The 27,219-nt window shown below is 33.0% G+C and overlaps 3 protein-coding genes across 3 annotated transcripts; 1 reads left to right on the top strand and 2 right to left on the bottom strand.

Annotated features, from left to right (window-relative positions):
* Positions 1–3,401: 3,401 nt before the first annotated feature.
* Positions 3,402–6,907, top strand: LOC133702157 (rop guanine nucleotide exchange factor 12-like). The gene is made up of 7 exons (XM_062126401.1): positions 3,402–3,991; positions 4,195–4,311; positions 4,555–4,709; positions 4,778–4,852; positions 4,970–5,242; positions 5,341–5,661; positions 5,848–6,907. The coding sequence occupies exons 1-7, from the start codon at positions 3,730–3,732 to the stop codon at positions 6,256–6,258; spliced, it is 1,614 nt and encodes a 537-aa protein (XP_061982385.1). The 5' UTR covers positions 3,402–3,729; the 3' UTR covers positions 6,259–6,907.
* LOC133702158 (photosystem I reaction center subunit VI-2, chloroplastic-like) lies at positions 6,810–8,635 on the bottom strand. The gene is made up of 3 exons (XM_062126402.1): positions 8,384–8,635; positions 8,120–8,246; positions 6,810–7,128 (listed from the first exon to the last, which is right to left on the bottom strand). Exons 1-3 carry the CDS (start codon positions 8,509–8,511, stop codon positions 6,949–6,951), a joined length of 435 nt encoding a protein of 144 aa, XP_061982386.1. The 5' UTR covers positions 8,512–8,635; the 3' UTR covers positions 6,810–6,948.
* A 9,711-nt stretch (positions 8,636–18,346) lies between these two features.
* LOC133701837 (homeobox-leucine zipper protein GLABRA 2-like) lies at positions 18,347–23,674 on the bottom strand. The gene is made up of 11 exons (XM_062125959.1): positions 23,474–23,674; positions 22,829–23,115; positions 21,941–22,058; positions 21,644–21,838; positions 21,113–21,487; positions 20,879–20,980; positions 19,993–20,202; positions 19,698–19,872; positions 19,330–19,601; positions 19,099–19,185; positions 18,347–19,002 (listed from the first exon to the last, which is right to left on the bottom strand). The coding sequence occupies exons 1-11, from the start codon at positions 23,552–23,554 to the stop codon at positions 18,622–18,624; spliced, it is 2,283 nt and encodes a 760-aa protein (XP_061981943.1). The 5' UTR covers positions 23,555–23,674; the 3' UTR covers positions 18,347–18,621.
* Between the last annotated feature and the right edge of the window lie 3,545 nt (positions 23,675–27,219).

Here is a 27,219-nt window from a genome sequence, read left to right as displayed (position 1 = left end):
TTTACGTAATCAGTTTCCGTATCCGATCTCTGAGACCAGTTAGGGTTCCTAGTGACCAGAATTGGCGACTCCCAGCCCATATTTTACTAATAGGAGACAAGAATTCCTTGTCTCTCCATATTTGTCAGATAGACCATTATATTTTTCCTGAGATGATGGACGATTGTCGTGACGTCGCACACGTGCGACAAAGCTTAGGATACTAAACCTTTCAATGACCTTTCTATTTACAGAAACTTCACTCTTCGGAGGTAATGTTGCGATGTCGCGGTCGCACAAATTAATTACCCTAGCTTCAAACACAACACACAAGATAGTATAGAGCAAGCAAGGGGTCGATCCCACGAGGAAGATTCAAGTCAGATTTTTATGCTAGATGATATGCAATTTGGGGGGGGGGGGTTGGACGTTATCTAGGCTAAAGCAAAAGAAAACAGAAAACTATCAAACTAAATTTAATAAAATCAGAAAATTATCAAGAGAACAAACCTTGGTCACAAGCACACATCCACCTACAGAAATCAGAACTGATCATGGAAACGAAACATCAATTTATATTCTGAATATTTATCTCTTCTTAACATTGGTTAGTTAACGGATCCGCCGTATAACTAGCCCTAACCATCAAACAACCACAGTGTCCGCACTAGTAATTTAATTCAATGGCAGCCTTAAGAACTAGATAAGTTGATTAATCAAGAAAACATAACTGTCCGCAGTCTATGTTTGATTTGATTGAATGTTCTCCCTAAGATTAATAACGTAGATCCGCCACAATTATTAAACTCAGTTGCTTCACAAGTTCATATACCACAACTCCGGTTTTGATATCAAACTTAACAATAGATTGTCTACAATAATAACTTAGAGTCCGCTCTAGCAATTAAAATAAACAATCATAGGAAAAATAAGCATAGGAGAACAAACATATTCATCATATAAACTGAAAAGAAAAGGTAAAATAAATCTCACAGTTCTTGAAATCCGAAGGTTTCCGTGTCCTTGCAACCAAGAAAAAGTGTTTAGCCTTGCATGTTTGTTGAACAACTAATCAAAAAGAAGAAAGAATGCATAATTTAGGGTTTCTTAGAGGAAGGGGGCGTTTTTCTCTCCTTGGCTGGCTGCTCCCCTTCTCTTCTCTCATTCTTTTTATATCCTAGGAAACCCTAGGTCTCTATTTTACAAAATAGTCCTCCATTAAGTAGACTGTTTACATTTAAGTACTTCAATAACTATTTTCCTAAAAAGGAGAAATAGCCTTGCATGAAATCTTCAAGCTTTGATTTAGAGGAGCTAAATTGCTGAAATAAAAACTTGGATATCGGTTTAAATGCTTCGGAATGTCATTTGGACTCGTTTCTTCACGAAACCTGTTTGCTGGCAGAATTCAGATGTCATCTTTGAAAAATCATATCTCCCTCATATGACATCGTTTTTGGCTGAAATTTTGAGCGTTTATATAACTTTGAGTCATGAATCCAAAACAATTGAGTTTGCATCAATTGGACTTCTGTAGCTCCAGATATTCAAGTTGGAATGGCCGAAGGTCAACACTGGCAGATTGCGAGATTTGACTTTGAAGGCTGCGATTTCCATGCTCTTCCTTATTTTATTTTCTTGCCTTAGATGTCCAGAAAGGTATGGATGTTACCTTTTTAATTCCACTGGAATCACTTCATTTCAACCTCTAGAGCTCACGCTCTGCACAAAACATCGACTGAAGGTCAAATCTGCCAATTATCTCCAATTTACTCCTTTTTGCATCTTTCATCCAAAAGTGCCTTCAAAACATAAAACAAAGAATATCAAGGCATTGTATATATAAAACATAGGCAAAACACTAGTTAAATGTGGGTGAAACTATTGAATAATATGGTTGCATCAGGTAACCCTTATGTAATGCTTATTCTAATTACTAGGGAATGACTTAGAAGGTACTGCTAGCATAGAAGGATTAGAGGTAGAGAGAATTCCCTTTTTAAAATAAGACTGAAAACATATTTCTTTAACCAATAACACATTGATAACATAATCAACAAAAGGAAGTGGAGAGCAATGCAAAATTAAACCTTTAAGTCCTTTAAAATCATTGCGAAGTGCCATTAAAAACTGTACCATTTTTTGTTGCTCACTATGATTAATATAGAAACCACATACCATTAATTTTGCTAATTTTGTAAGAGCCAATTGATTTCAAAGATTTGTTATAATAGAATAAAATTCTTGAATACTCATATTCTTCTGGTAAAGAGCTTATATATCGTTCTCGAATTAATACTACTTTGCAAAATTTGATTGAGTGAATAACCTTTGCAGATAATCTCAAACCTCCTTTGCTATCTCATACTTTACCAACTACGTACCTATCAAATGCTTAGTAGAATTGTTAATCCAAGTAATAATCTTTGTATCGTTTGCTTCCAAAGCATCTATCAGCATAACCCTCATCAATATTTTTAAGTTTCACAAGTGTTCCACTAACATATCTTTACATCTTTTTACCCTTTAATTTTTTTTTCATCATATAACTCCAATACGAATAATTCTTTTCATCCAACTTCACACTCATATATTGAAGTGAATCGTTTCTTTCAGTAGCCATAATCAATAATAAAAAAAAACAGAACACAAAAAAGAAAAAAATAAAATATCAAATTGCAGAAACTGAAAGAATTATACGATCACTTCATATAAAATATGATTAAGTCTCGTTCCATGTAACCATACTCTAATATCATGTTAAATAATCCAAATAATAAAAAAAAAGGTTAGGTTTCATTGATACTATATACTATAATAAATTACTCAAAAAATATAACTTAACCTAAATAAAACAAAAGAATATATATAAGCTAAAACAAAAAAAATTAATAAAACTATTTTACTATTAATAAATAATAAAATAAAACCACTTTATATTTCTTAAAAGCACTCTCTTCTACACTGGCACCGAAACTGGACATGTTCGAGGTTGGGCAACTGGTAGATGAGCAGCTGCTGCTGCAATGAGGTGGACGAACACGACAATGGGTGTGTTGAAATAGAGATTCAAAGCTAGTATGGAAAAGTATTTAGGCGCCGAAATCTCTATCAAGTAAATTTATTCCCCTGACCCTAGATAACCTAGGCCCAGACCAGGCTGAATTTTCTTTTTATATTGTTTTAAAAAAGTTGGAGAATCAATTAAAGATTCACTCATTCAATTTGGAACAAACGAAGTTAAAACTCGATCAAAAGTCCGTTGATCATGTTTTTTTTTTAATAAAATAAAATAAAAAAAGAATCGGGAGAAGGAAGAGAGAATGTTGACTGACAGTATATGAATGCCTGTCTTTCCGGAATCTTTGCAAGATTTGACGTTACACAATCAAAATGAAAAAACAACCATCCAATTCTTGAATTCTTAAGCAAGCAAACAAACAAACATAATCAACTAATTTTTGCTTCTTTTTGAGCTCATTGCTCTCTCGACAGACACCTCATTCATCCATCCAAACATGCACCCCACGTTCCACCAACACATACTACATGGCACAGAACAGAAACTACCACCAATCAAAACATAGTAAATTCTTCGAAGAACACCAATCTGTTGAGTCATTTGGTGGCTGGTCTTATCTCTCCCCTTGTCTCCGACCACGGACAAGGTGCGAAACATCTCTTCTGTTTGTTCATTGCGTAGAACCTTCTCTTTTCTTTTCGTAATTTTATTTCCTACGAACATTAAAGATGGTTCGTGCTCTTGAACAAGAACAAGAAAATTATAGGTCTAGATTGTATCATTTCAAAGGGATGAATGAGAATGCAGGCGGTCGGCATGTTAAGAGCTTGAGCGCGGATGATAGTTCTAGTTTGGCAGAATACTCTTCAATGGGTGATAGAATAACATCTAGAGGCCATCAGCCTCCAAGACCTGTTAATGAAAAGGGTCCTAGATCGAGGTCAGGCAAGGATGAAGCCGGCGCTGCAGGAAAAGATAATAAAAATCCAGGCAAGTCAGATTTTTTTTTTTTTTTAATAAAAGAAGCTCATCTCCAAATATCTCATTTCATTGATTAATAATGTATGTCATCCAATATCTCATCCTTTCTTTTTTGGTGAAAGGATAATCATGAAAAGATGGTGCTTGTTTGCATTTATTCGATTTTGGCAATTAATATGATTTTTGCTATGATCTCCTGAGGTTTGATTCAGAAATGGAACAGATGAAGGAAAGGTTCGCTAAATTGCTCCTTGGGGAGGATATGTCTGGTGGAGGAAAGGGTGTCTCTTCAGCTCTGGCATTGTCAAATGCAATTACAAACCTTGCTGGTAGGTTGACCTTTTAACTTTTTCCTCTGCAATTTTCTAATTTTCATGGTCTCCAACCGCAGCAGGAAAACAACTCCATTGAATTCCTGCAGATTCCCCAACAAACATGGTGGTACTTATATGTCTATTAGATTCAGATGGTTAATATTCCAGATTTTTCTTGTATAAAAACTGGCCATCCATGATTTTGTCTTTCTTAATTCGTTAGTAGGTTTCTCTCATTTTATTCCATCCTATATGCAGCTTCTGTGTTTGGCGAACAACGACGTCTAGAGCCCATGTCACCAGAAAGAAAAGCAAGGTGGAAAAGAGAAATTGATTGGCTCTTATCTGTAACCGATCACGTTGTCGAACTTGTTCCTTCCCAGCAAAAATCCAAGGATGGATCAAATATGGAGGTAACGGTCTCTCTCTAATGCATTTCTTCAAATACAAGCTAAGAATTTTGCATTTATTGATTGATTAGATAATGGTGACACGACAACGAAATGATCTTCATATGAACATCCCAGCTTTGCGCAAGCTTGACGCAATGCTTCTTGTAAGAAAATTAGACTTTTGTTTCTCTTAATTTATTTGAGCTTTAGATATGAACATTGTTAAATGTGGATTGCAACAAATTTAATGCATCCCTGGAAAATGGTTTTGCAATATTCAGGACTCCCTAGATAACTTCAAAGACCAAAATGAGTTTTATTATGTTTCAAGAGATTCCCCTGAGTCAGAAAAAGGAGGCACCAAGAGAAAAGATGATAAATGGTGGCTACCTACTGTCAAAGTCCCTCCAGATGGTTTATCAGAAAGGGCTAAAAAATTTCTTCATTACCAAAAGGACTCTGTGAACCAAGTTCTCAAAGCAGCCATGGCTATAAATGCTCAAATTCTTTCAGAAATGGAGATTCCTGAAAACTACATTGAATCCCTTCCCAAGGTTAGAAGAAAATGCAACAGTTCCTATTAGAATACTGCATACGAGTTTTAAATGCCTTGCTAACTCCCTATTCGCATTTCTTTCTGGTGCTTTGGCAGAATGGGAGGGCTAGCCTCGGAGACTCGGCGTATAGGAGTATTACACTTGAGTACTTCGATCCTGATCAATTTCTGTCCACTATGGACTTGTCATCAGAACATAAAATCCTAGACCTCAAGAACAGAATAGAGGCCTCCATAGTAATTTGGAGAAGGAAAATGAATCAGAAAGATGGTAAATCTGCTTGGGGATCTGCTGTCAGTTTGGAGAAGAGAGAACTCTTTGAAGAGAGAGCAGAAACTATCTTACTCCTTCTAAAACAACGCTTCCCTGGACTTCCTCAATCTTCACTAGATGTTAGCAAAATTCAATATAATGAGGTAAACATAGGTTCCCTTTCATCTGGGTTTTATTTCATATTACACTTGGAGCTGAATTATCGCCTTAATCAACAAGCGTCGTAAAGAAAAACCACCAGCGTTATGCGTACCTTCATACTACTTATCTTGCCATTCTAGTCATGTTTATAAAACCAAAAGGCTTACGATATATTCTTGTCCTGAAAGGATGTAGGGCACGCTATCTTGGAAAGCTATTCAAGAATTCTAGAAACCTTGGCCTCGACAGTCATGTCTCGAATTGAAGATGTGCTCTACGCTGATCATGTTGCTCGAAATCCATCTCACGCAGGACACATGAGGAACACGTTAAAAGAGGCACCACAAGTACTGGTTTCTCCCAAAGAAGGGATGGAGAAGAACTCAGAAGATACAAACGCTTCAATGACACTGTCTGATTTTATGGGTTGGAGTCAGGAACAAAATGACACTACAGCAAAGAAGGATCCATTTGGATCAGATGAACTACTCAAAGATGATGATAAGTATACACAGAAACTTGCTAACATATCGACCAACCGGAAACCTTCCTATCTTGATAATCTAGGAGCTTCACGAAGCCCAACAGCACGCCATTGATAGCATTATAGAGGGAGAAAAATGAACACGTACAGAAAAAAGAAACAGAGAAGAGAAAGAAAGAAAGAGTGAGAAAGCCCAACACTAAAATGTGTATTTTCAGACCCTTTATTAAAGGGGTCCTTTTGGTTTGTGAATTTCTGACATATTTCCATACCATTCGTTCCTTTGGTAAATAGGAAGAATGAACATGAGAGAAAAACCAAGAGATTTCAAACATTTTGTTCTGTCATTCTGTACAAGAAATGGATTTGTAGTTTCCTAGTCGCCCAAATGCGTTCTTGGTAATTGTATTCAGAGTAGAGCAGACCCGATAATTATGAGTGTGCCTATGATTTACTCTCATTCCGTTCCTTTCTAGACATTTTGCCCACATGCTCTAAACTGTTCTCTCCACTGATTATATTTGTGTTTGAGAGTCAATAAGCTTGAGTGAACCTCGATAATTATGCCTGGAAGCAAGCAATTGAACATGCTACATGTATAACGAGCATATATCATGGTACGCTAATAAAGGAAACAAAATTAAAATCTTATGGAATGCCCCGAAATGACAGAGGAATCAAATATGTATGCATTAATAACCCAGGATCTTAAGTAGGATTTAGACAAACTCGCCAACCTTTAAAGTCAAAAGAAAGCATGAAAACATACAGACAAAGGGATGACAGATCAGGATGCTAAACTAATTTAGAGTTTGCCACGAGGCCCAAGCTTCGGTGGAAGTTGTGGACCCTTCTTGATTGGTAGGATGTCACCAGAAGCTGTAGCACTAAAATAAGCGAGGGTGGAGCCGCCTCCCAATATCAAGAACTTGAGCAACAATCCTCTCTTGGTGAATGGAGCTGCAAATGTCTCAAAGAATTTGCTCTGCAGTTCCATAGAAAAGCACAACACATGGTCAATAAATAAGTACGGAAAACAATGCAAAATAGCCATGGAACATACCTATGAACCTTGGCTTAATTTGAAAACATAAACTTCTAGCTGTCTTCTTCTTGTAAGTAGTGAATGTGCTAGGTGCTTGCGTAGTGCAAGGTAAGCCACAAGCATTGAGGATCTAGTGAATGATGATGGATTATTTCTATCAAGTTGACCGGATTCTACTGATTCTTTAAGGCTAATGATACATTAACACCATTGGTTCTGGGAATAAAAAAGTGGTAACTCGTTCAACACAAAAAATTGCTGTAAAAATCTGGCACTGAGCAATAAGCCTTAATTATCTAAATAATCATGCCCTTACATGACAAACCACCAAAACATCTGCACCCTGCTGATTTTTCTTTCCACTTGGATATCAAATTACTCTTTGACATGGATTGAGTGTGTTGCCTCTGACTATCTCATTTCGACAAAACTAATAGAATTTACTTGACCATTACAATACTCATAATTGTATATGAGTAATCAATAACTATAATTTTGCACTAGTGGCATAAGATCCGAACCATAAATCCGGATTCTACTGATTCTTTAGGGCTAATAATCCATTCTACTTATTTTGCACTAATCAATAACTATAATTTCCAGATAAATTACGTTAAACACCTTATATATTTGAGCGTGAAAATACTTACATGCCTTGCAAGATCTTTTGAGCGTGGTCAAAGAGCAATTTTATGAAAAATCAGGGCGAAAGGTATCCTCACGCTCAAACAATAGGGTGTTTAAGCTAATTTCCCCTTAATTTCCTTGCTTTGACCATTTTGCATTCCCTAGTTTAATTAAGTGGTGCAACAGAACGTAAAAAAGAACTGCTAATAGATTAAAAATTTGAGAGCTTGGGGCAAAATAAGCGAAGATAGAATTACTTATAAGGCCTTTTCATCATTGGAATTGACAGAAAATGGTGTCAAACCTGGAGAGGGTTGTATGGTGAAGGTGCATCAGATCCATACAAGTCCCATTGCCCAGTAGTGTTGCCCAAATCCTCCAAATCAAAGTAGACACTCTTGTCACCATACTTTGCCACCACAGCACCACTCCTGTTTTTTGTTTTTTTTTTTAAAGAAAACAGAGCAATGGTTCAGAAGCCTGCCGAAGTCTATGCCATGAAGCTGAAAAAAGAACAATAAAATGGAATATATAGGCTTTTCATAGCTAGTCCAGAAAGTTTTGGTACCTCAAGCTTTTGGGTCTGAAGCCCTGGCGAGATGGTTTAACATGGAGCTTGGTTCCACTGAGGGAGCTACCACCAAGGCCTTTGATGGTGGCTGGTTGCACTGCAGCAAAGGTTGCTAGCGATGCCATAGCCTTGATTTTGGTTCCCGACTAACTGGTTTCTGTTTCAGGTTGCAAGAGAGCTGGGTGTTTGATCTTTTTGCATGAATCTTAACTAGGAAACGTGGCAGAATCGGTATTATCTTAAGAGATCTGGAGAGTCATTTGTGCATGCCAAGTGGATTGAAGCTGGATAGGCCTATCCATTTTACGATCACTATACTCCACTTAAATTGGCAGGCACTGCAAGCTCTATTACTATTGGTCCTCCTACACTCATAGTCTGCCAAGCTTGATTCTTTTGTTTTTTACGGCACAAGTATTAGTAAGATAAATTCACTTGTTCATTGAACATCTTTTTCTACCACTATAATTATCATTTTGCTATTTAAAAGAAAATCAAACACTTTTTGCAAAGGAGGTATTTTGGTTTTTTTATATGGCTTATTAATTATTAAAAAATTATGCGGGAGTATAGGTTTTTTTTTTAATTTTTTAAACATAATAAAATTACTTAATTACACTTCTAGTAAAGAAATTTTAAAGTTGAAAGCTAGGAGTTTTACTTCTTTTTTTTTTTCTAAATACAATAAAATGACAAGTTTGTCCTATAAATCAAAAAAATTAAACCATGCGTGTCTGGGCCTTTTGATCTTTTCACTCTTTTTTGTTATTACTAGGTTCATCGAGGGTAATTTAGTATTTTAAGAATGATTTATTATTTAAACGAAAAGGATGTTGGAGACTTGAAGCATGCGACGCACGCGCACTTCGTGCACCACCTCCTGACAATAGAAAATATCCTTCCATAGTGTAGTTGGAAGCGTCATCGCGTTCTTTTCTAGTTGGTGTAGCTCGTGTCGATGGTTGTGGAGCAGTTTCTTACTGGTAGGTTTTTCTTTTTCTTTCTCCTCCCCTGAAAATTCCAACTTGGTCCTTTTTGTTGCCTTATTCTTTTGATTTTTAATTTATATTATTGGCTCTTTTGTAAAAGTTTTATTTGTTTTCAATTTTATCCTTCAATTCTAAATTGTTATTATTATTTTTTCTCAATTTGATCATTATTTTTTTGTATTTCTATTTTCTTTCTTGGTCATTTTGTAAAGTTTTTATTGGTTTTCAATTTCATCATTCAACCCAAATTTATGGTATGTCATGCTTTTCAATTTAGTCCTCATTCTTTTGATTATTTTTGTCATTTTGTTAAAGTTATTTTTATTTTTAATTTCACCCTCCAATCAGAAACTTATAGTTGTCATCTAATTTATTTTTTATTTTGATTTTTATCCTCATTCTTTTAATTCAATTTTTTTTGGATCCTTTTTTATGTTTGCCTTTTGTTTTCTTTAATTTCATTCTTTAACGTTTGATGTGTTAAGGACTAGGCTTCGTGATTTTTCTATGTATGATGCTTCTAGTCTAAAAACCTGGGTCACGAGTTTGAAAAGTTAACGGGGTTGACATAATTTTTTGGCTTATTTTCTTTTTCGATTTCATTGTTCAACATTAGTTTTTTTTTTTAAATCAGTTTTGTGGTTTTCTTATATTTCTTTTCTATCAAGTTATGTCAGCCTCATGATCTAGGACACGTGTTTGGTGGGTTAACTTGGACTAGCTTGCCTTTTATTGCCCAGATTACATGTTTATCATGCTAATTCGGGTTTACTCTCGCTAGTTTTTTTATCCTTTTTTTTATCCAATTTCATCATTTCTTATTTAATTGTTTAGAAATTGAACAATATCATTTTTCTGTTATTGGAAAAGGTTTTTTCCCTAGTTATCATGGTTGCTAATTTATTTATTTTTTATCGGTCTACTGTCACTGTCTTTTTTATTTTGATTAAAATAAACTAGCTTATTTGACCACTTGAAACTATAATTCGAGTCGTTAAGTTTTTTTTATAAAAAAAAGTGTTTATGACACCTACACATTGTTTTTTATAAAAAAATTAATGGGGACCCATGATGTAACGAATGCCCACATCTAGTTGTTTGTTACAATTGAAGTGTGCAAATTAACATCATGCCTTTATAGTTCCTTGATTTAACACAAAACTGGTCAAACTTTTATATCTCTTGTAGAAATGCTAACAAATATTACAAGAAGAACTTTGATACACTCATGTTAACAAATGCTAAGAAAATGTAACATGACATGTATATTTTTTTTTCCTCTTACTTATGCTAATTAAATCTTCAAATATAATTGTTTAAAAAACATGAGGGGCAAATAATGGTGTATAAAGAAAAAGAGCCCCAATTATTTGGGCTATGTGCAAGCAGAAAAGATCTATTTGATTGGAAAATCCTTACCGCTTAGGCTTGGACCAAGAAACTAGCTTTTCCCTCTCTCTCATTTTCTCTTTATCTTTTTTTCTTTTCCTCACCCGTACTGACTCTCCACACGGGCTATCTAATATTCTTTTTAGACACACACCTCAATATGTTGTTTTTTATTCTCAAGTCACTAACACACACCACAATACAACAATTGTTTCCCCACTCATTCAATGAGTATTTCCCTCAACTTATTTTCTTTGTTAACATGGCCTGCTCTCCTTACCTGTAATGGTTATTTTAAGCATACTTGGTCCGAGTTTTATGCCCACACTCCTTGTCTGCAAATCAACCATTTAACACCAATAGTTATCTTTTATGTCTTAGGGTGCCTATTTTCTAACCAATGGTTATAACTTGACCTGTCTCACTTTTAAGGCTAACATTTCTACTAATGAAAAGCATTGTATAACAACAAAATACTCAAATATCCAAGAAAGTAATTATTCTCTATCATTACAATTCTTTTCATAAGGTAAGCTAACATGACCAAAATCTATAAATACTTTAGTCACTAAGTAAAAAATAAAAAAGCCAAGCCAAGACATTCACGACACATATTGCAAAAAGAATTGTAATGATCCTTTATTTTGATACAAAACTTTTTTTTTTAGGAATAACCAAGACCAAAGATAAATCCTACATTTAAACTCATCATATACTAGCCTAAAACACAATTGCAAAAAGCCCAATCCACTTAAAACTTTATTAGCTTTAAAAGTCAATGGATGAGCAAAGTATGAGAAATGTTTCTACTAATATTTTAAAAAAAGTTTAAATGCATATTGAAAAACTTTTAGTTGTTAACTATTCACTAAAAAAATCACCTACTTGTACTATTCACTTTATTATATTCTCTCTCTAATGAATATTTATTATAGAATTTTGAAATGTTGGTTTAAACACTAGAAACATTGTTACTATAATCATTCCATGTTAAATAAATATATGTAATTTATAATATAGATACTTTAGATGATTGTATTGAAATTAAAGTCATTAATAGTTAATATTGCTTAATACCCATGAAATATTTGAAAGGATCCTTCTGCCTTCAACATTATAATTATTTTAGATGTGATCATCCTATTCTTATCCAAAAACAAATATAGAAAAAAAATTAAAAAAAAATATGCCTAACACATGCCTTCTTTTATTCATTGCATACGATGGATTCAATCCTTCGACCTCATCAATCCTTATGTTTTTTTTTGGTAATTTAGAATTTAATCCATTGTGTTTTACTTGGATTTTAAGTTCTTTTTTTTTTTTGTATTACATGGATCTATTTTGTGTTTTGCTTTATCTTTTTAGGTGATTAACATGGAATTTAGGTAATTTATCAAGTTCAAATTAATTAAATGGGTTAAATTTAAGATTTTTATTTGAGATTATTAACTTAATTTTCCAAGATTAATTTTACTATGAAAGATATGAAGCAACTTGCACAGGAGTATGGATACAAGATAGTCAATTCTACACCTTATTATATATTTCTTATTGATTGATTGATCATAAGATAATGATTAAAGTTGTTTAAAGAATAGATTATCTAAATGTTTGGACTCTTAGATACCATCTTCATTAACCAAGAGTCATATTTACTAGGAGGGATATGAAGCAATTCACACAAGAGTATGGATTCAATATAGCCCATACTAATCCTTATTATGTTTAAGTCAACGAGTAAAGAAGATCAATTAAAAAGACTTAATTATTGACATTCAAAATCGAACAAGGAAATCCTAAAATTTGGCTTGATGCTTTATCATAAGTGTTATGGGTGTAGCGTGGTGGCAAAGGGCTTGAGATTTGCACAGCAGGTCTCGAGTTCGAGTCAGAGCGTGCACCTCTTGTAAGAGCCTGTGACAGCCGGGGTTTTACTCACTCATCTGGGCCCATAAAGTGCGCTTTCCGGGGGGTGGGGTTTCCTCAAATCCAAAAAAAAAAAAGTTATGGGCATAAAAACTTCACTAACTATCTTTTTGAGAACCTCATCATTCACTCTAACATATCGTTATGATGTCATGTTACCTCAAGTTGAAATCACTTAAAAGGCCTGTATAATAAGTCATGAATAGTTTAGATTACTAGCCACCCATGCTAGTAGAGTTAAAAAAACTTGGATGATGTAAGACTTCATGTACTAGATCATTTATTAACATATAAAAAAAGTTAAAAAAAATATATAACATGTTTGAATAAAAAGTTCTCGTTAGTAGATCTAGTATGGAAGGCTATACTTTTGATTGGTAAAAAAAATCTAAAATTTGGCAAATAGTTCCTAAACTAGGAGGGTTCATATATAGTTGCCAAATTTCTTAAAAAAAAGTTCATATAACCTAGTAAATAAAGATGGGAAAATGCAATATCAATTAATCAATGATTGATATTTGAAAAAGCATGATCCCAATGTGAGATGTGTAAAAGTTGGTACCCTTAAAAGAATCAAAGGATCAGTCTAAAGATTATAAGAATGATACTACTCTAAGCAAGTATAATTTGTGCTTAGAGTATGATGTTTAGGCTTCATTTCATTCATCATCTTGATTTTGTGTTTCTCTAATTACAACATGAATTTAAGTTATTTAAAATACAATCAGTCAAATCAAAGATAAACATTATTGTTTAGGAAAATATAAGATCAACTTAAAATTATTCTTTATTTAGTATTAAATCTTAAAATTATTCTCTATTTAGTATTAAATATTATGTACTAATTTGAATTAGGCCATTTTAATAAGGAATTGAGTTGTTAGTTTAGTACGACTACTTGTTTAAGCTAAATGAGCAATTTGTTCACACATTGTAAAAGTAAATCAAGAGTATTATTTGTCTATGAATTAATACACTAAGATATAAATAAGTTGGATTTCACTAAAAAGAATTATAAAATACAGATTACATGATGAAATTGTTAGAAATATAAAAAGGCAAAGATTGCTCATTACAATAGTAGAAAAGCCAAGGAAAAATTTATTACTAGAGCTAATCCTAAGATTCTTCATCTAGCTTTCGTTTCCATCTATATTTCAAAGGCTCTAGTTTTCAAATAGATTTTTTCTCTATGTTAGTTCATTGATGATCAAAACAAGTTAACCATGAAATTCTAACTTAAGAAAGATTTACGCATGAGTGGTGTTGTTGGTAATTATGATATGAAATACAGGTATATTTTTTTAAATGATCAATTGTATGTGAACTTACTTATCTTGTTATTAAAGAAAAACTAGCAAAATATTAAGTCCCTAAGTATAGAAAATAATTTGGATTTAATTTGATTTAATCATGGATCCAATTAAAGGTTTAATTAAGTTTAAGAATTAATTTCGGTCAAATTAAAAAAATTAATTAAGTACAGGGACTTAATTAGACTCTTAATAGATTAAATTAATTATATTTGGGACTTAATTGGTGAAAATTAAGTTTGGAAGCTTAATTTGGCTTTATTAAGAATATTATAATTTTAAAGGACCAAGTTTAATTTTTTCTAGCTCAATTGGGTGAAATCAAGGGCAAAATTGCAAGTAAATCAAAATTTAAAGTTCAATTAGGGGTCAAATTGAAGAAATTCAATATTAATGACCTTTTGTAAAAGGTGTGTGAATTAGGGAGCCCAGTTAAGGTTGAAAACAAGAGTGAAATTGATGAATAGAACTTTGAAGGTCAATTAAGGACAAAATTAAAAATATTCAAAACCAAGGACAAAGTTGAAAAATGCATTTAAATTAGGGGTGTTTTTTGAAACTTTACAGGGGTGAAATTGAATTGATTCTTTAAATCAAAATTCAATTAAGGACCTAATTGAATGAAATGAAAGATCGAGGGCTAAAATTAAAAGAGAAGATTTATAACCTAATTTAAATCAAACACATCAAAACGGCTTAGTTTCATTTAAATGAAACTATTTGTGTTTGGTTATGTTTTGACCAAAACAATGAGTTTTTGTTTCAAACGACAAGTCTAAAAAAATAGCGCTAGATAATCTTTTGGCTCTGTTTATTGTCTTCCTTTGAACCATAAAAGTTGAGTGAGATGCCCTTTTTATAGGACATTTAATGCATCACCCATACCCTAAATGAGGCAACAAACACACTCTGTAGTAGCCCTAACATCATACTATAACCCCAACTTTTTCCCCGCTGGTTTGCAACCCTGTAGCCGCTGCAATGCCACTTCAAAACCCTTGACTCAGCCACCCTTGACCCGCTACTATGTTTAACAGTACCAGGTTGTTGGCTTATAGCCAACGAATGAGATCCTTTTCAAGTACATCAATGGCTAGGATTCATGTCCAAGAAAGACCCTATGGCTCTCTATCATACCTTATAAATAGGGGTGAATTTCAAGCAGAAAAAAAGAGGAGAAAACAAAGAGAGAAAAATAAAAATAAACTAGATGGGAGAGAGAGGGGGGGAGGAAAACAACCACCCCTCTTACTTAACAACCCACACTAATTCTCCCAAAAGACAAAAATCATCGTGAGCCACCCTTTTATAATAGAAAATAACAACAAAAAAAAAACCAACAACCAATATCCACCACTATTTTTCTTCCTTTCTAGCAGCTTCCATTGTGCACCTCCATTACAACTTCTTTACTGTCACCAGTGCCACCATCAGCTCCATCGTGGACCACCAGTGACTCCAATAATAGCTACCACCTATCGATTGAACTACCATCAACCAATACCTTCCTAGAACAGGCAAACCTCTTCTTTTCTTACCCTCTCACATAAACTTTGTATGATATAACAACTGTAATTTGCCTTCTTTCCTTTACCTGAAAAGAAGTTTTGGGTTGGAGGCTGGGCCGCATTCCCAGCCCCGCCCAATATGGCTAGGTGGGTTTATATATATATAAAGCTCGTTAAGCCGTCTCCCGACCCAAAAAAATTGAGTTGGGTTAGGCCTGAGCCTAACCTATATGCGTGGGCTTGGGCCTAATAAGCCCAACCCAAACCTTAGGACGTGTTTGGCACACCCATTTTTCTTAAGGAAAAATGTTAAACACTACCTTAAGGAATTTTCAATGCCTTTGATTTTAGGCAAGGAGCAAATATGCCCTATTGCTTTCCCCTTTAGCTTTATAATTTGTTCTTATTTTAGTGTTTAGCCAAATAAATTCTAAAATAGTTCAAAAAAATTCTAAAAAAATTCAAAGACTATTTTTAAATTATTTTTAGGTCCCTTGTGTGTTTTTCTAATAATTTTGTTTAATATCAGGTTGTAGACATATATTGTAAGATACGGACCCAATGTTAAAAATACCTAGTTTTTTTCTGTTTTTTTTTTAATATATATGGTCAAATTCTAAAGGTTTTTCATGCATATTTTCTAACAAAAAAAATGCATTTTTATCATGTCTGAAAAAAAAAACAAAAATGAATATCATAACCATTTTATGATTTTTCATTAGAATTTGGCCAAAATTTCCAAAATACCATAAAAATTAATTTGTTTAATTAATATTCGGGGTATGAATTTTACAACAGAATGCATACTTCTGGTATTAAATTAAATAAATTAATAGCAATAAATATTAGAAATTAGCTGTAGACTTTATTATTTGAGGGTATAAAATTATAATGTAAAGTACATCCTCAGGTATTAAAGATATAAAATAAAAAATAAATATGATGCTAAGATTTAGACTCTATAACAGTTAGAATTTAACTCGTTAAGGTAAAGGCTTCATCATGAAGGAAGGTCTGCCTTGAACTTTAGATAAGACCAACAAATAGAAACACGATTTAGAATAATAATTAATCAACAATGCAACTTACCATAAAGTGAGGTGCACTAGGGGTGATGCGTCTTCTACTTGCAACTAGTTCCCTTACCCAAACTTTTGTATATCATAGGTTTTCTAATGATCATGATACTAGGTGGTGACTCCCTCAAATTATAGTTTTATGATTATACCCTAAACCCCCTTCAATCTAGGAGGTAGACCCGTTATTTGACGTTGTGCTTCATCATGAAGGAAGGTCTGCCTTGAACTTTAGATGAGACCAACAAATAGAAACACGATTTAGAATAATAATTAATCAACAATGCAATTTACCATAAAGTGAGGTGCACTAGGGGTGATGTGTCTTCTGCTTGCAACTAGTTCCCTTACCCAAACTTTTGTATATCATAGGTTTTCTAATGATCATGATACTAGGTGGTGACTCCCTCAAATTATAGTTTTATGATTAAACCCTAAACCCCCTTCAATCTAGGAGGTAGACCCGTTATTTGACGTTGTGCACGTCATGACATTAAAAATAAATATTCATGTGTCAATCATAGAAGAACAATGATTATTCACAATATTACAAGGAAAAAGAGTTAGATGGAATCAAGTGCATTGAAATTTACCATGTTGGGATAATTCTTACCAACCTAGAGTATTAAAGACATAGTTGACTAGGCAACCAGGAGTCATGTTTGACTAAGAAAAAAAATCGATCACATGAGTTTGAATAGGCATGAAAAACAAAAAGAAAAACTTTATTTTATTTAAAGTATGTGAATATGTCTTCAATATAATAATTAAATAAAAATCACAAATTAGTTTAGGATTCACATGAATATCAAAGGAGAAGTAGTTTGTATTAGAATTCAATAAAATATCATAAATTTAAAATTATATATTTAAATATGATTCAAATTGTATAACAATATATCTAGGGCCATACATCTAAAAAAGTAACGTGATTGATCCAGAAGCATCTGAATCAATGATAAACAAAATGCTTGAAATATAGGGCTTCGTATGATTTCTCTTACGGATTTTTGTTGATTGGTCATTCCTTGTGTTAAAAATTTTGGATGTTGCCTTGGCTTTGGCGACGAATATGATTGCAAGTAAATGGGTTTAATATAAATGGAGGTTTGATGAGAGTGTGGACATTGAGAGTTGGACAACAACAACGACGACGACTCAACCCAAATTACTTGGAAGTTGGACGAAACAATACCAAAATTCTATATTTGAAGTACTGAATGGGAATGGCAAGAATGGTACACATGAGCAAGAGAATAATTTTGTGGCCATGGACTTGTTGAAATTATTTTGAAATTTGATGTGTGATCTTGATGCGATAGGGAGATGAAGAAGGTGATTCATGACCATGCTCATAGTGATGTAAATTTGGGGTTTGATCCACGATGAAGAAGTTGGGATCTGTATAGAAATGGAAATGACCCAGGAGTAATTTCATCTATAGAAGTAAGCTGCTGTGAGCGATGGGTTAATACCAGAGCATTAAGTAGCTGAAGTGATATCCATGTTTGCTATCCTATGTTTCCTAAATTATGGAATCATACGTAAATGGCTCTTGTCTTTAAATATATTGGTATGCAAGAAAGTCTTTAAATGATCGATCGAGTTTTTCACTAGAGCTACCTCTTACATACATGCAGCTTGAGTTCTAACGTAACCATTCTGAATTGAAGCTCTCTGATTGCTTGAATCGCTCTCAGGATAGAATAATTTAATGAAATAGCGTTTGAAAGCAACTGCAAAATACATCAGCAAGTGTCAAATCTATACATGATACTTTCACTCTTAAAATTTCATTTAGTTTATAAAAAAAATATAAATCACATTCCCTTCTCATTCTACAAAGTGCCATAAATGAGATTTACCCAAACTGCAAGCCCTTAACTTAAAAGTTCTAACCACAAACAAATAACATACAAACTGATGTAAGAATGTCCCTCTACTTAAGATATAAAATTTGGACAAGGGGGGAAAGCTGAAACCTGAGCCTTACAGTTAATTTGTGTCTATCTAACTTATAAGCTAATTTAATCAACTATCTTCACATTGCAAGCTTGTCTTGATGTTTTTCAATGTGCATGATATAAGTGCGTTAACAGATTCCACAGATTCCATGGTTAGTTTGGCTGTGGGAGAGGTATTCGTTAGGATTTGGAATGCTATTGTTAGCAAAGATCCCCCTTCGGTGCTCTTCTCCTCTTGCCTAGAAGTGATCACTAATGGTCTTGATTCGTGTCCATCAGGAAGAATTGAGAATCCTGAAGGTAATATTGCTAGGTTGCTTGAATCACATCCATTAATCACAGATTGCATTCCATTAGTGTCCACTGGAGCATAAATTACCATGGATTCATAAGCATTCGTGCAGCTATCTTGGAGTACCCACATATTGTTTTCTTTAGATTTCATCTTCTGCAATTGAAAAGGGCCTGTTAGAACCATGAATAGAGAAATGCACATGAGATTAATGGTAAGGTCTTCTGTTATTTGAGATGGAGAACAACTTACTAGAATAGTTACTGCATTGCCTCTATCTTGTCCTTTGGCTAAGTTTGCAGTGGCTTGTACAGGTCCTCCATTTGACATGATATCCCACTACATTTTATGCAAAAAAAAATAAAAATTGTCAGACAACTTGCCTGATAAAACTTGTACTCGTTTGTTGTTAATTCGCAATTCAAAGCAGCAATATCCCATCTTAATAGGATCTTAACTGAGTAATGTCATTTTTTGCTGTACCTCATTTCTGCGAACTTCGTCTCGTAAGAAATCAAACAGAATATGCGGAGGGACAGGCAACCATACAGAAGAAACTGCACACAAGATCACTCCAACAGGTTCACCAGGTTCATTTAAGTTTTTCCTAGACGAAATCCTTATATCTTCTCCTGTTTTGCTTGATACCTTGCTCCATGTGTGATAGCTTGATGCTCCGATTGCTCGACAAAAGCTCCATGTCATTCTTTGTGCCAGTTTCAGAATGCTTTTCCTTCCAGCTAGCGTAGCAACACCTTGATTTTTGCGTTTGTTTTTTCATAAACATTGTTAATATTTATAAAGATAGCGAACAATTCCACAGGAAAATATCGAAACATAGTTTGGCTTACCAGTTGAATCCTTTGTGGGAACGTTGGTTGCCATGAAGAAAACAAGCCGTTCACATTGGAGTTGCAATGTTGCCATCCAATGCCTTGCTCCAAAGGCTAGGCCACTATGAACGACTGTCCGGAACATGGTATGAACTGCGCTTTTCTGGCATTCCAGGTGTTCTACCCAGATCACCTGACAAGATTGTTACAAACTTGTATGTTAAATTGTTAAAAAAGAAAAGAAGACGATACAGCATTGTTATGTATGCTTGTCTCTATTAAATTCTAACTCTTGGTCTATACAAGCATGTACCTTACAATGACCATTTGATTTATCCTCAATGATGCAACCAGAGGGGCGTTTTCTGCATTTAACGAGTGAAGCATCAATATTGTCTTCAACTTTGTCAATAGAAACATCAACAATGGCCCATTGTTCTGCGTTAAGCTGCTTGCAATATCTGACAAAATAAACTTCTCTGGTGGGCACCATGGGTGTGAGCATCTGGACCTCAGCAAACATCTACATGGCACAGTTTTATATCTGGTTAACGAAATCTAATTCTATACTTTCAGAGAAGCTAACACAATAGAATTGAATATAACAAAAAAATATTCCACGTAGCTTCCTCATAAGGTAATATCCTCAGTAATTAGATGTTAAAACAGGCCTGAGAAACCTGCTTAATTAGTTGTTTTTTATGCTTGGATTTTTTTCATTCATCAAAATTAATAAATAAACAGGTGTCTTAGGCATTAATTTTTTCTGGGTGTTCGAGTCTTGGTTTCACCTAGGAAATTTTCTCGATTATCAAGTCATCACCTCTAACTGTAAGTAAGAGTGAAGTCAAAGATTTTGACCTTCAGCTGAACCATACGAGCTAGGAAGAGTAGATCTCCATTAAACACAAGGTCCCACGTAAAATAAGATGCCTCATTTTCTGACAGCTGGGCTATATAAATATACAAGGAAAGTTCCTCCCCCGCTCCAAATTGAAGGGAAATGGCCCCCTCCATCTTTCAACCTTGCTTTTCATTTTTTTTTTAAATTATTACTTTTTCGTTCAATTACTATATATGGATTTTGTATTCACTGAAATTGATGCTGATTTCCCATGCAGAAAACTATAGTTTTATTCAAGTATAAGTATTAGCTAGTTTAATTATACGAGATCTTGGTAATTGGAGCTGTCACTCACCAATTGCACTGCCCCATTTCTATTTGCACCTTCACCATTGCAGATAACATCAACAGTGGCAGCCTTCGAAACCAAGCATGGAAACATTTCCTTCCACCGATTCTGATTAAAGGGGAAAAAAATTGATAACATTAATTAAAGGGGTCTAATCTATAATTAATTGATCAACATTAACTATATGTGTGTGTGTGTGTGTGTGGAATATTGCTAATATATATAGTTATAATATCTCACCACATCCATAAAGCTTTGAACGAGCCTTGGGAGATCCACAAACACAACCCTGGTCTCTCTTGAAGCCTCAATGGATCTCTTCGGCCTTCCATTATTGCTTGAATTTTCAGAACCAAACTCTTTCGTGTACTCATCGTAATTAAGAATTTCACGACCTGTCTCAACACTTCGAATCCAAAGTGGCTCGCCCGCCGTAGCCATTTTCTTGAGCTCTTCCATTGCTTGATTAGCGATCTCCGTGATTCTTGTCTTGTCAAGGCCGAAAATTCCAGTGTAAAAATCCAGTGAACTTCTATTCTCTTGATCATTTTCAGCTGAACATGAGGCTGTTGCCCCTGGACTATATTTTCCTATGACCGCTCGAAGTTTTTCTACCTGCATGAAATGATTATGCATCAAATTAATTTCTTCTAGCTAAGTATGATATTAATAATTAATAAATATTAATTGACGATCGCTGTTTAATTTTCTATAATAATTAATTTTACGTGCTGCATATATTATATAAGATTTTCCTAGCTAATTACGTACCTCGGCTTTGAGTTTTGCATTTTCGATACGTAATTGCTGTTCCTCGGTTGTTAAGGCAGTGCCTCTACTGGTGGTAGCGGTGCCACAATTTGGACAGCAAGCTTTGTTGATGGTCTCCCTCATGGTCTTGTTTTCTTCTCGGAGTTTATCCATTTCAGTTTTCAGCAGAGAATTTTCATGGCGCTCTTGTATGGCCTGTAACATAACCACTGCCATGGTTATTAGATCAACAAGATAACCAACCAACCGCATTAAGTGACTTTCGATCTCACTTCTACGTAGTGCCTACACACGTACCTTGATTTGAGTACGACGATTTTGGAACCAAAACTTGACTTGCCTAGGAGCAAGGCCTAGTTGCTTGCTTAATTGCTGCCTCTGTTTCTCATCTGGATGAGGAGACTCTTTAAATAGCCTGAACATTAATTATACATTCACATAATTATCACGTACTCTTAGATACATTCACAATTGTTAAGAACTGAACATTAAGGAATTCTTTTTGTGTATTTTTGTTTTTTTTGACGATGACAAGCATCGTTGAACATGTAAAACAAGGAAAATAAACTTTCCCACCGAATTTCTGAGTAATCTTTTAGCTTTACAGTCTCTTTTTTTCACGGACGTAAAATTAAATGATTCATGAACTCAAAAAGAGTCTGCGTGCTGACATTTTTCTTGATAGATGTGTTGAATAGAGAAATTATTCACTTCTTTAATATTTTTCTCATATAAGATAAGATCCATAAATGATTTTAAAAGCGAACTCGTACTTATGTGAAAGAGAAAAATACAACTAGTTATACACCTAACAAGTTTAATTTGTTGGGTATGCAATTCAAGTTATTTTAGTAAAGGAGTCGTTGCCTTAATTGGCAAACCATGCACATAAATCTTTAGCCCCGTATCTACCTACCAAGCTAACAAAAGATTGAACCTACATATAGAGTACGTATTCTTAATAACCAAAACGCCTTTTTTTATCATTCATTAATTTGAATATATATATATATATATATATATATATATATATATATATATATATAGTACGGAACGGTATAAAAGGAGTTGTAAATATATAAATTCACTATATGAGGATATTGATATACATACATGTATTAATCAACAAAAATAAATTAATCTAGTCTGGGTTAGGAGTAAATGAGGGAGATGAAAAATACATACGCTTCCATTTCTCTGATTTGCTCAGCGGTATGCCTATGGTATTTCTTTCTTTTTTTCTTCTTGTTTTTGTCATCATCATCACCATCTCCATCACCATCATCCTCATCATGCTCTCCTTCACCTTCAAGATCATCATCTGATCTTGATCTCATGGGCCCTGAGGTCTCACTGCTAATTTCCACGGTTTCTTCTCTTCTTCCTCCTCCACTCCCTTCATCCCCCTCCTCCACCTCCACGCTACCCGCTGCTGCAGAATGGCTCACATTTGCGCCGCGGAATATTCCAGCCTTCAACAATAAATAAAAACATTAGAGTGCGTCGCAAGGGTTTAGACCTTAGCTAGATGCACATCATGCATGCATTTTTATGTACGTGTGATTCATGAGAGTAATATATATCCACATCGAGCGATCAAAATAGAAAAAACTCCCCCTTCATAAAAGAAAATAAAAATATGCACAAAAAAATCGATGGGGTAGAAATATTGGTGGGATTTGAAGATGGTAGCCGGAAAACCTCAGAAAAAAGAAAAGGAAAACCAAGCTATGTAAAAAGAAACAAAAAGATGTGTGTGTTTCCAATTAATACGAGAAGAAATTAAGAGAAAGATTATAAAACGAGGAGTGGTGGTTAAAGAGAGCTTACAAGACTAAGAGAAAGAGCAGGAGAGGCGAAGAAGTCCTTGATATGAGAATTGGGTGGATTAGACATGTCGACGCCCACCATGGCCAGTCTGAAAGAGGTTGTTCTTCATTTGATGAGTCTCACGGAGCTAGGCAGCTACAAGGCTTTTAGAGAGAGAGAGGAAAGTGGGCCTCTTTGATTTAAGGATATAAAAACAAAATGAACTCTCGAGGAGGTGATCTTATAGAGAGCGAAAAGAAGGCTGGTAGGAGTTGACTGTTGGATATTGTTGGGAGTGGAATATGTGAACATCCAACTAACTTACAAGCAGTTTGAATCTATGGTATCCAACGGTATTTTCAGTTTCCATTTAAGTGGCTTGATGATCAGCTCAGTGGCTCAGACCTTTTCTGCTATTTAATTTAATTTAATTTCCACTCAAATATCCCTCCTCAAAGCCCACGTTACCTTTTGGTTTTTCACTTCTATGGTTAATTTTATTTTATTCTCTTTTCCACAGCGAATTAGGAGTGAAATAACCATGACTTGAAGCCATTTTCCTATCCTCAAATTAATACTTTTATACGGCTAGCTTAACTGGCTAAAGTTTTTTTATTATTATTATTTCTACTCAGTTCCAGTAATTACTTGTCGAATCCAGTAAAGCTTTTTCTGAAACGGTTCAGCTCATCCATAATATTTTTTTATTTTATTTCAAACAGGAAATTGATGGCCTCTTCCACGTTATGTGTACGCGCTAGCGCCAAGGGTAGTTGTTGCTTTTCTTGTTCTTCTTCTTTTTTTACTGTATCTGTTATAACACATGCTGAGCAGGATTAGAAGCTTAATGTGTTCGTTAATTAATAAAATTAATCAATAATTATATGTGTTAATAAATTCTGAAAAAATTAATAGTGATAATTAAAGGCTAAATCATAAAATTAAAAAATAAAATAGATAAAACAACATGATCTCGCCTCGCGCTTTGTTATTTGATTTTTTTTATTTAATTATTTTTTTTAGAAAAAATTAAAATTAAAATTCAATTGAAAATAAAATGATTTGCTTGCAGAGTTCCCCTTAATTCTTATTAATTTAACTTTATTGTATAATATGATTTATTGCACGGTCTAGATTTTAAATTAAATTATATTAAAATTAGTTTGATGTGACATGCTTGACCTAGCGGGTACAACTGTCATCCTGTTCAAAACCTAATTTGATTTTAAAAAAATATTTAAAGCCATTCTTTTTTAAATTTTGAGATAATGGTATTTTTTATTTATTCAGGTTAACCTGTCAAAAATAATATACAAAATATGAACGAAGTCAGGTTTAGAAAATTTATTTTTTGGAATCAAATTTTTTATTTAATTATATAATAATAAAAATAAACACATAAAAAAACCGACTAAATGAAATAAAAAATAACCAATATCATGAAGGATTATACAAAAAAAAAGAGTTTGTTAATATTAGAAAAATATATCATAATCTTATTAAAAAATCAAAATTGAATTATATTTTATTAAATAATACCCCCAATATATTTTTAATTAATTAATTTTAATAAATTTTAATTAAAATATTTCAAGACTTGGTTTGATTTAAAAAGGAAAAAGAAATATTTCAAGACAACATTGTTAAAATTTATTTTAATCATTTTTTGATTTGAAATAAAGCATTCTAGTTAATTTACGAAACTTATGATCCAAGTTATGAACTTGTTTAAATTTAATAAAAAACAATTTCTAATTCATATTTTATTTAATTATATAGCACTAAAATTAGAAATTCACAAGAAAGCAATCAAATTAAACCAAAGATAAGAACAAATTAATTGTTAAGGGCTGTATAGAAAGACTATTTGATAAAATTATAAAAGAATAGCATAATGTAATTAATTTGAAAACTAAGTAAACATCAAATGATATTTAATAAATATCTAAAACATATTTCTACCTAGTTTATTTGAATGAATTTAAATTAAAATTGAAAGAAAAAAACAACCCCGCTTAACTTTTTTTAATATTAAAATGATGACATTCAAGATCAATTCGGTTAAACATAATTTAACGCTATAAAAAAACTTAATAATATTATAAAACAAATCTTATTAATTTTATGCAAAAAAAAATGCAAAAATTGAATGTATTTAATAAAATAACATTCAAAATATATTTTTAATTAACATATTTTATTTAATTTAAATTAAAGAAGAAAATTTTTTTAATTCCATAAAAAGCCAAGTTCTCATGTCTATAAGGGGTATTGTGTGACCCATAAAATGAAAGGCCACTGTGGGCCTACTTGTTTGGCCTTTTCTTTTATTTTGTTTTTTTATTAAGGACGGATGACCATCCTTTTTGTCTTCAATTTTTTTTTCAGACAACATGTGATATAAATACCTAATTTTTAATTGCCAGAAAGATAGTTAAAATTTAGGTTGGTTTTTTTTTTTTTGCTTAAAAAACTATTTTTAACCTATATTTACTTACAAAAACCAAATAAACACCCTTATAATCTTTTTTTAAAATCAATTTATTAACTTAAAACACTCCTAAATTATTCCCAAAAAAATTTAAACTAAAAAAAAATTCTAAAAAAAAAAGAGACTGAAGTAGAAATTGAAACAATTGTAAAGGAAAAAAGTAAAAAAAAAAGGTCCAAATTGAGTAGTGAAAAAATCCCCTTTATTTTAGCCTGAATGTCAAATTAGGTCCCTGCATTTTCAAGCAACAAAACTGATTTTTTTTTTATTTTTTACAAATTGAACATCAACTAAATATTTGAGTGATTTTTTGATTCCTTAAAAAAATCTTAATAAGCTAATCAAAACAATTTCTCATGCCCAGATCTGAAATAAGGTAATGTACAAGGATAAAATTGATAATATATGATTTTAAAATGCTTTCATGTTATAATATAAACAAAATTCTGAACTTTATTCGATACTTTTTGACTTTAAACTTTGAAACATCTTTTAGAATACTGCCAAATCTATTTTTATTGGCTTTTGGTGCAAGAATTCCAAAAGCTCCAAATAGGCTAAAAACATCATGATGCGAAACGAGTTCTAAATTTTACGTTTTGAACTCTGTTTTGTGTTGTTGTGCAACTAAATAGACTTTACCAATGTTGTCAAACTTTGTTCTAAATTAATATTTTTTTAGTGTTTTTATATTATTTTAATATATAATATCAAAAATAAATTTTTAAAAATAAAAAAATATTATTTTGATGTATTTTCAAGTAAAAACTACTTTAAAAAACAACCACAACTATATTTTTAAAATACCACAATAATGTAAACTCTCGAATTAAATGAAAGATTGGGTTTTATTTTTGTAATATATTACTTGAAAGCTACCAAATAACTCGTTAATCTCTCAACTTTCAAAATTATCCCCGGCAGTAAAGAGATCATGTGCTCAATCTGTTTTTAACATTTTATTTACCTCATTCTACTCTCAATTTTTGTAAAAGAAAAAAAATACTGTTTTACTAACTTTCAATTTTTTTTTGTTAGAATATTTAAATATTTAAAAAAATGATGTAATTTTTTTTGTTGGAATTAATTTTTATGAAAAATATTTCAAGTTTAACGTCATGTGAAGTGTGAGTTTTTGAGAAGATTTGAATTCTATAATCACACTGAATGTACTATTTGTCAATGTCTTCAAGCAAGGGATATGGTGATAAGGAAGAAGGGGATCGATGAGAGTAGTGGAGGTGTTGGCAAATAAATTAAGAGTAAATTATAAATT

This window comes from Populus nigra, chromosome 8, assembly GCF_951802175.1.
Source record: "Populus nigra chromosome 8, ddPopNigr1.1, whole genome shotgun sequence".
Taxonomy (NCBI): Eukaryota; Viridiplantae; Streptophyta; class Magnoliopsida; order Malpighiales; family Salicaceae; genus Populus; species Populus nigra.
This window is presented reverse-complemented; position numbering and strand designations above follow the sequence as displayed.

Excerpts from the sequence above, each read along its gene's own strand:
- LOC133702158 (XM_062126402.1), bottom strand. The coding sequence starts at position 8,511 with ATGGCATCGCTAGCAACCTTTGCTGCAGTGCAACCAGCCACCATCAAA. Across the intron at positions 8,247-8,383 it reads TTCAGACCCAAAAGCTTGAG|GAGTGGTGCTGTGGTGGCAA; the intron begins GTACCAAAACTT and ends AACAAAAAACAG. Across the intron at positions 7,129-8,119 it reads CACCATACAACCCTCTCCAG|AGCAAATTCTTTGAGACATT; the intron begins GTTTGACACCAT and ends ATGGAACTGCAG.
- LOC133701837 (XM_062125959.1), bottom strand. The coding sequence starts at position 23,554 with ATGGTGGGCGTCGACATGTCTAATCCACCCAATTCTCATATCAAGGAC. Across the intron at positions 23,116-23,473 it reads CTGCTCTTTCTCTTAGTCTT|GCTGGAATATTCCGCGGCGC; the intron begins GTAAGCTCTCTT and ends TTATTGTTGAAG. Across the intron at positions 21,839-21,940 it reads ATCGTCGTACTCAAATCAAG|GCCATACAAGAGCGCCATGA; the intron begins GTACGTGTGTAG and ends GTTATGTTACAG.
- LOC133702157 (XM_062126401.1), top strand. The coding sequence starts at position 3,730 with ATGGTTCGTGCTCTTGAACAAGAACAAGAAAATTATAGGTCTAGATTG. Across the intron at positions 4,853-4,969 it reads AGCTTGACGCAATGCTTCTT|GACTCCCTAGATAACTTCAA; the intron begins GTAAGAAAATTA and ends TGCAATATTCAG. Across the intron at positions 5,662-5,847 it reads GCAAAATTCAATATAATGAG|GATGTAGGGCACGCTATCTT; the intron begins GTAAACATAGGT and ends TTGTCCTGAAAG.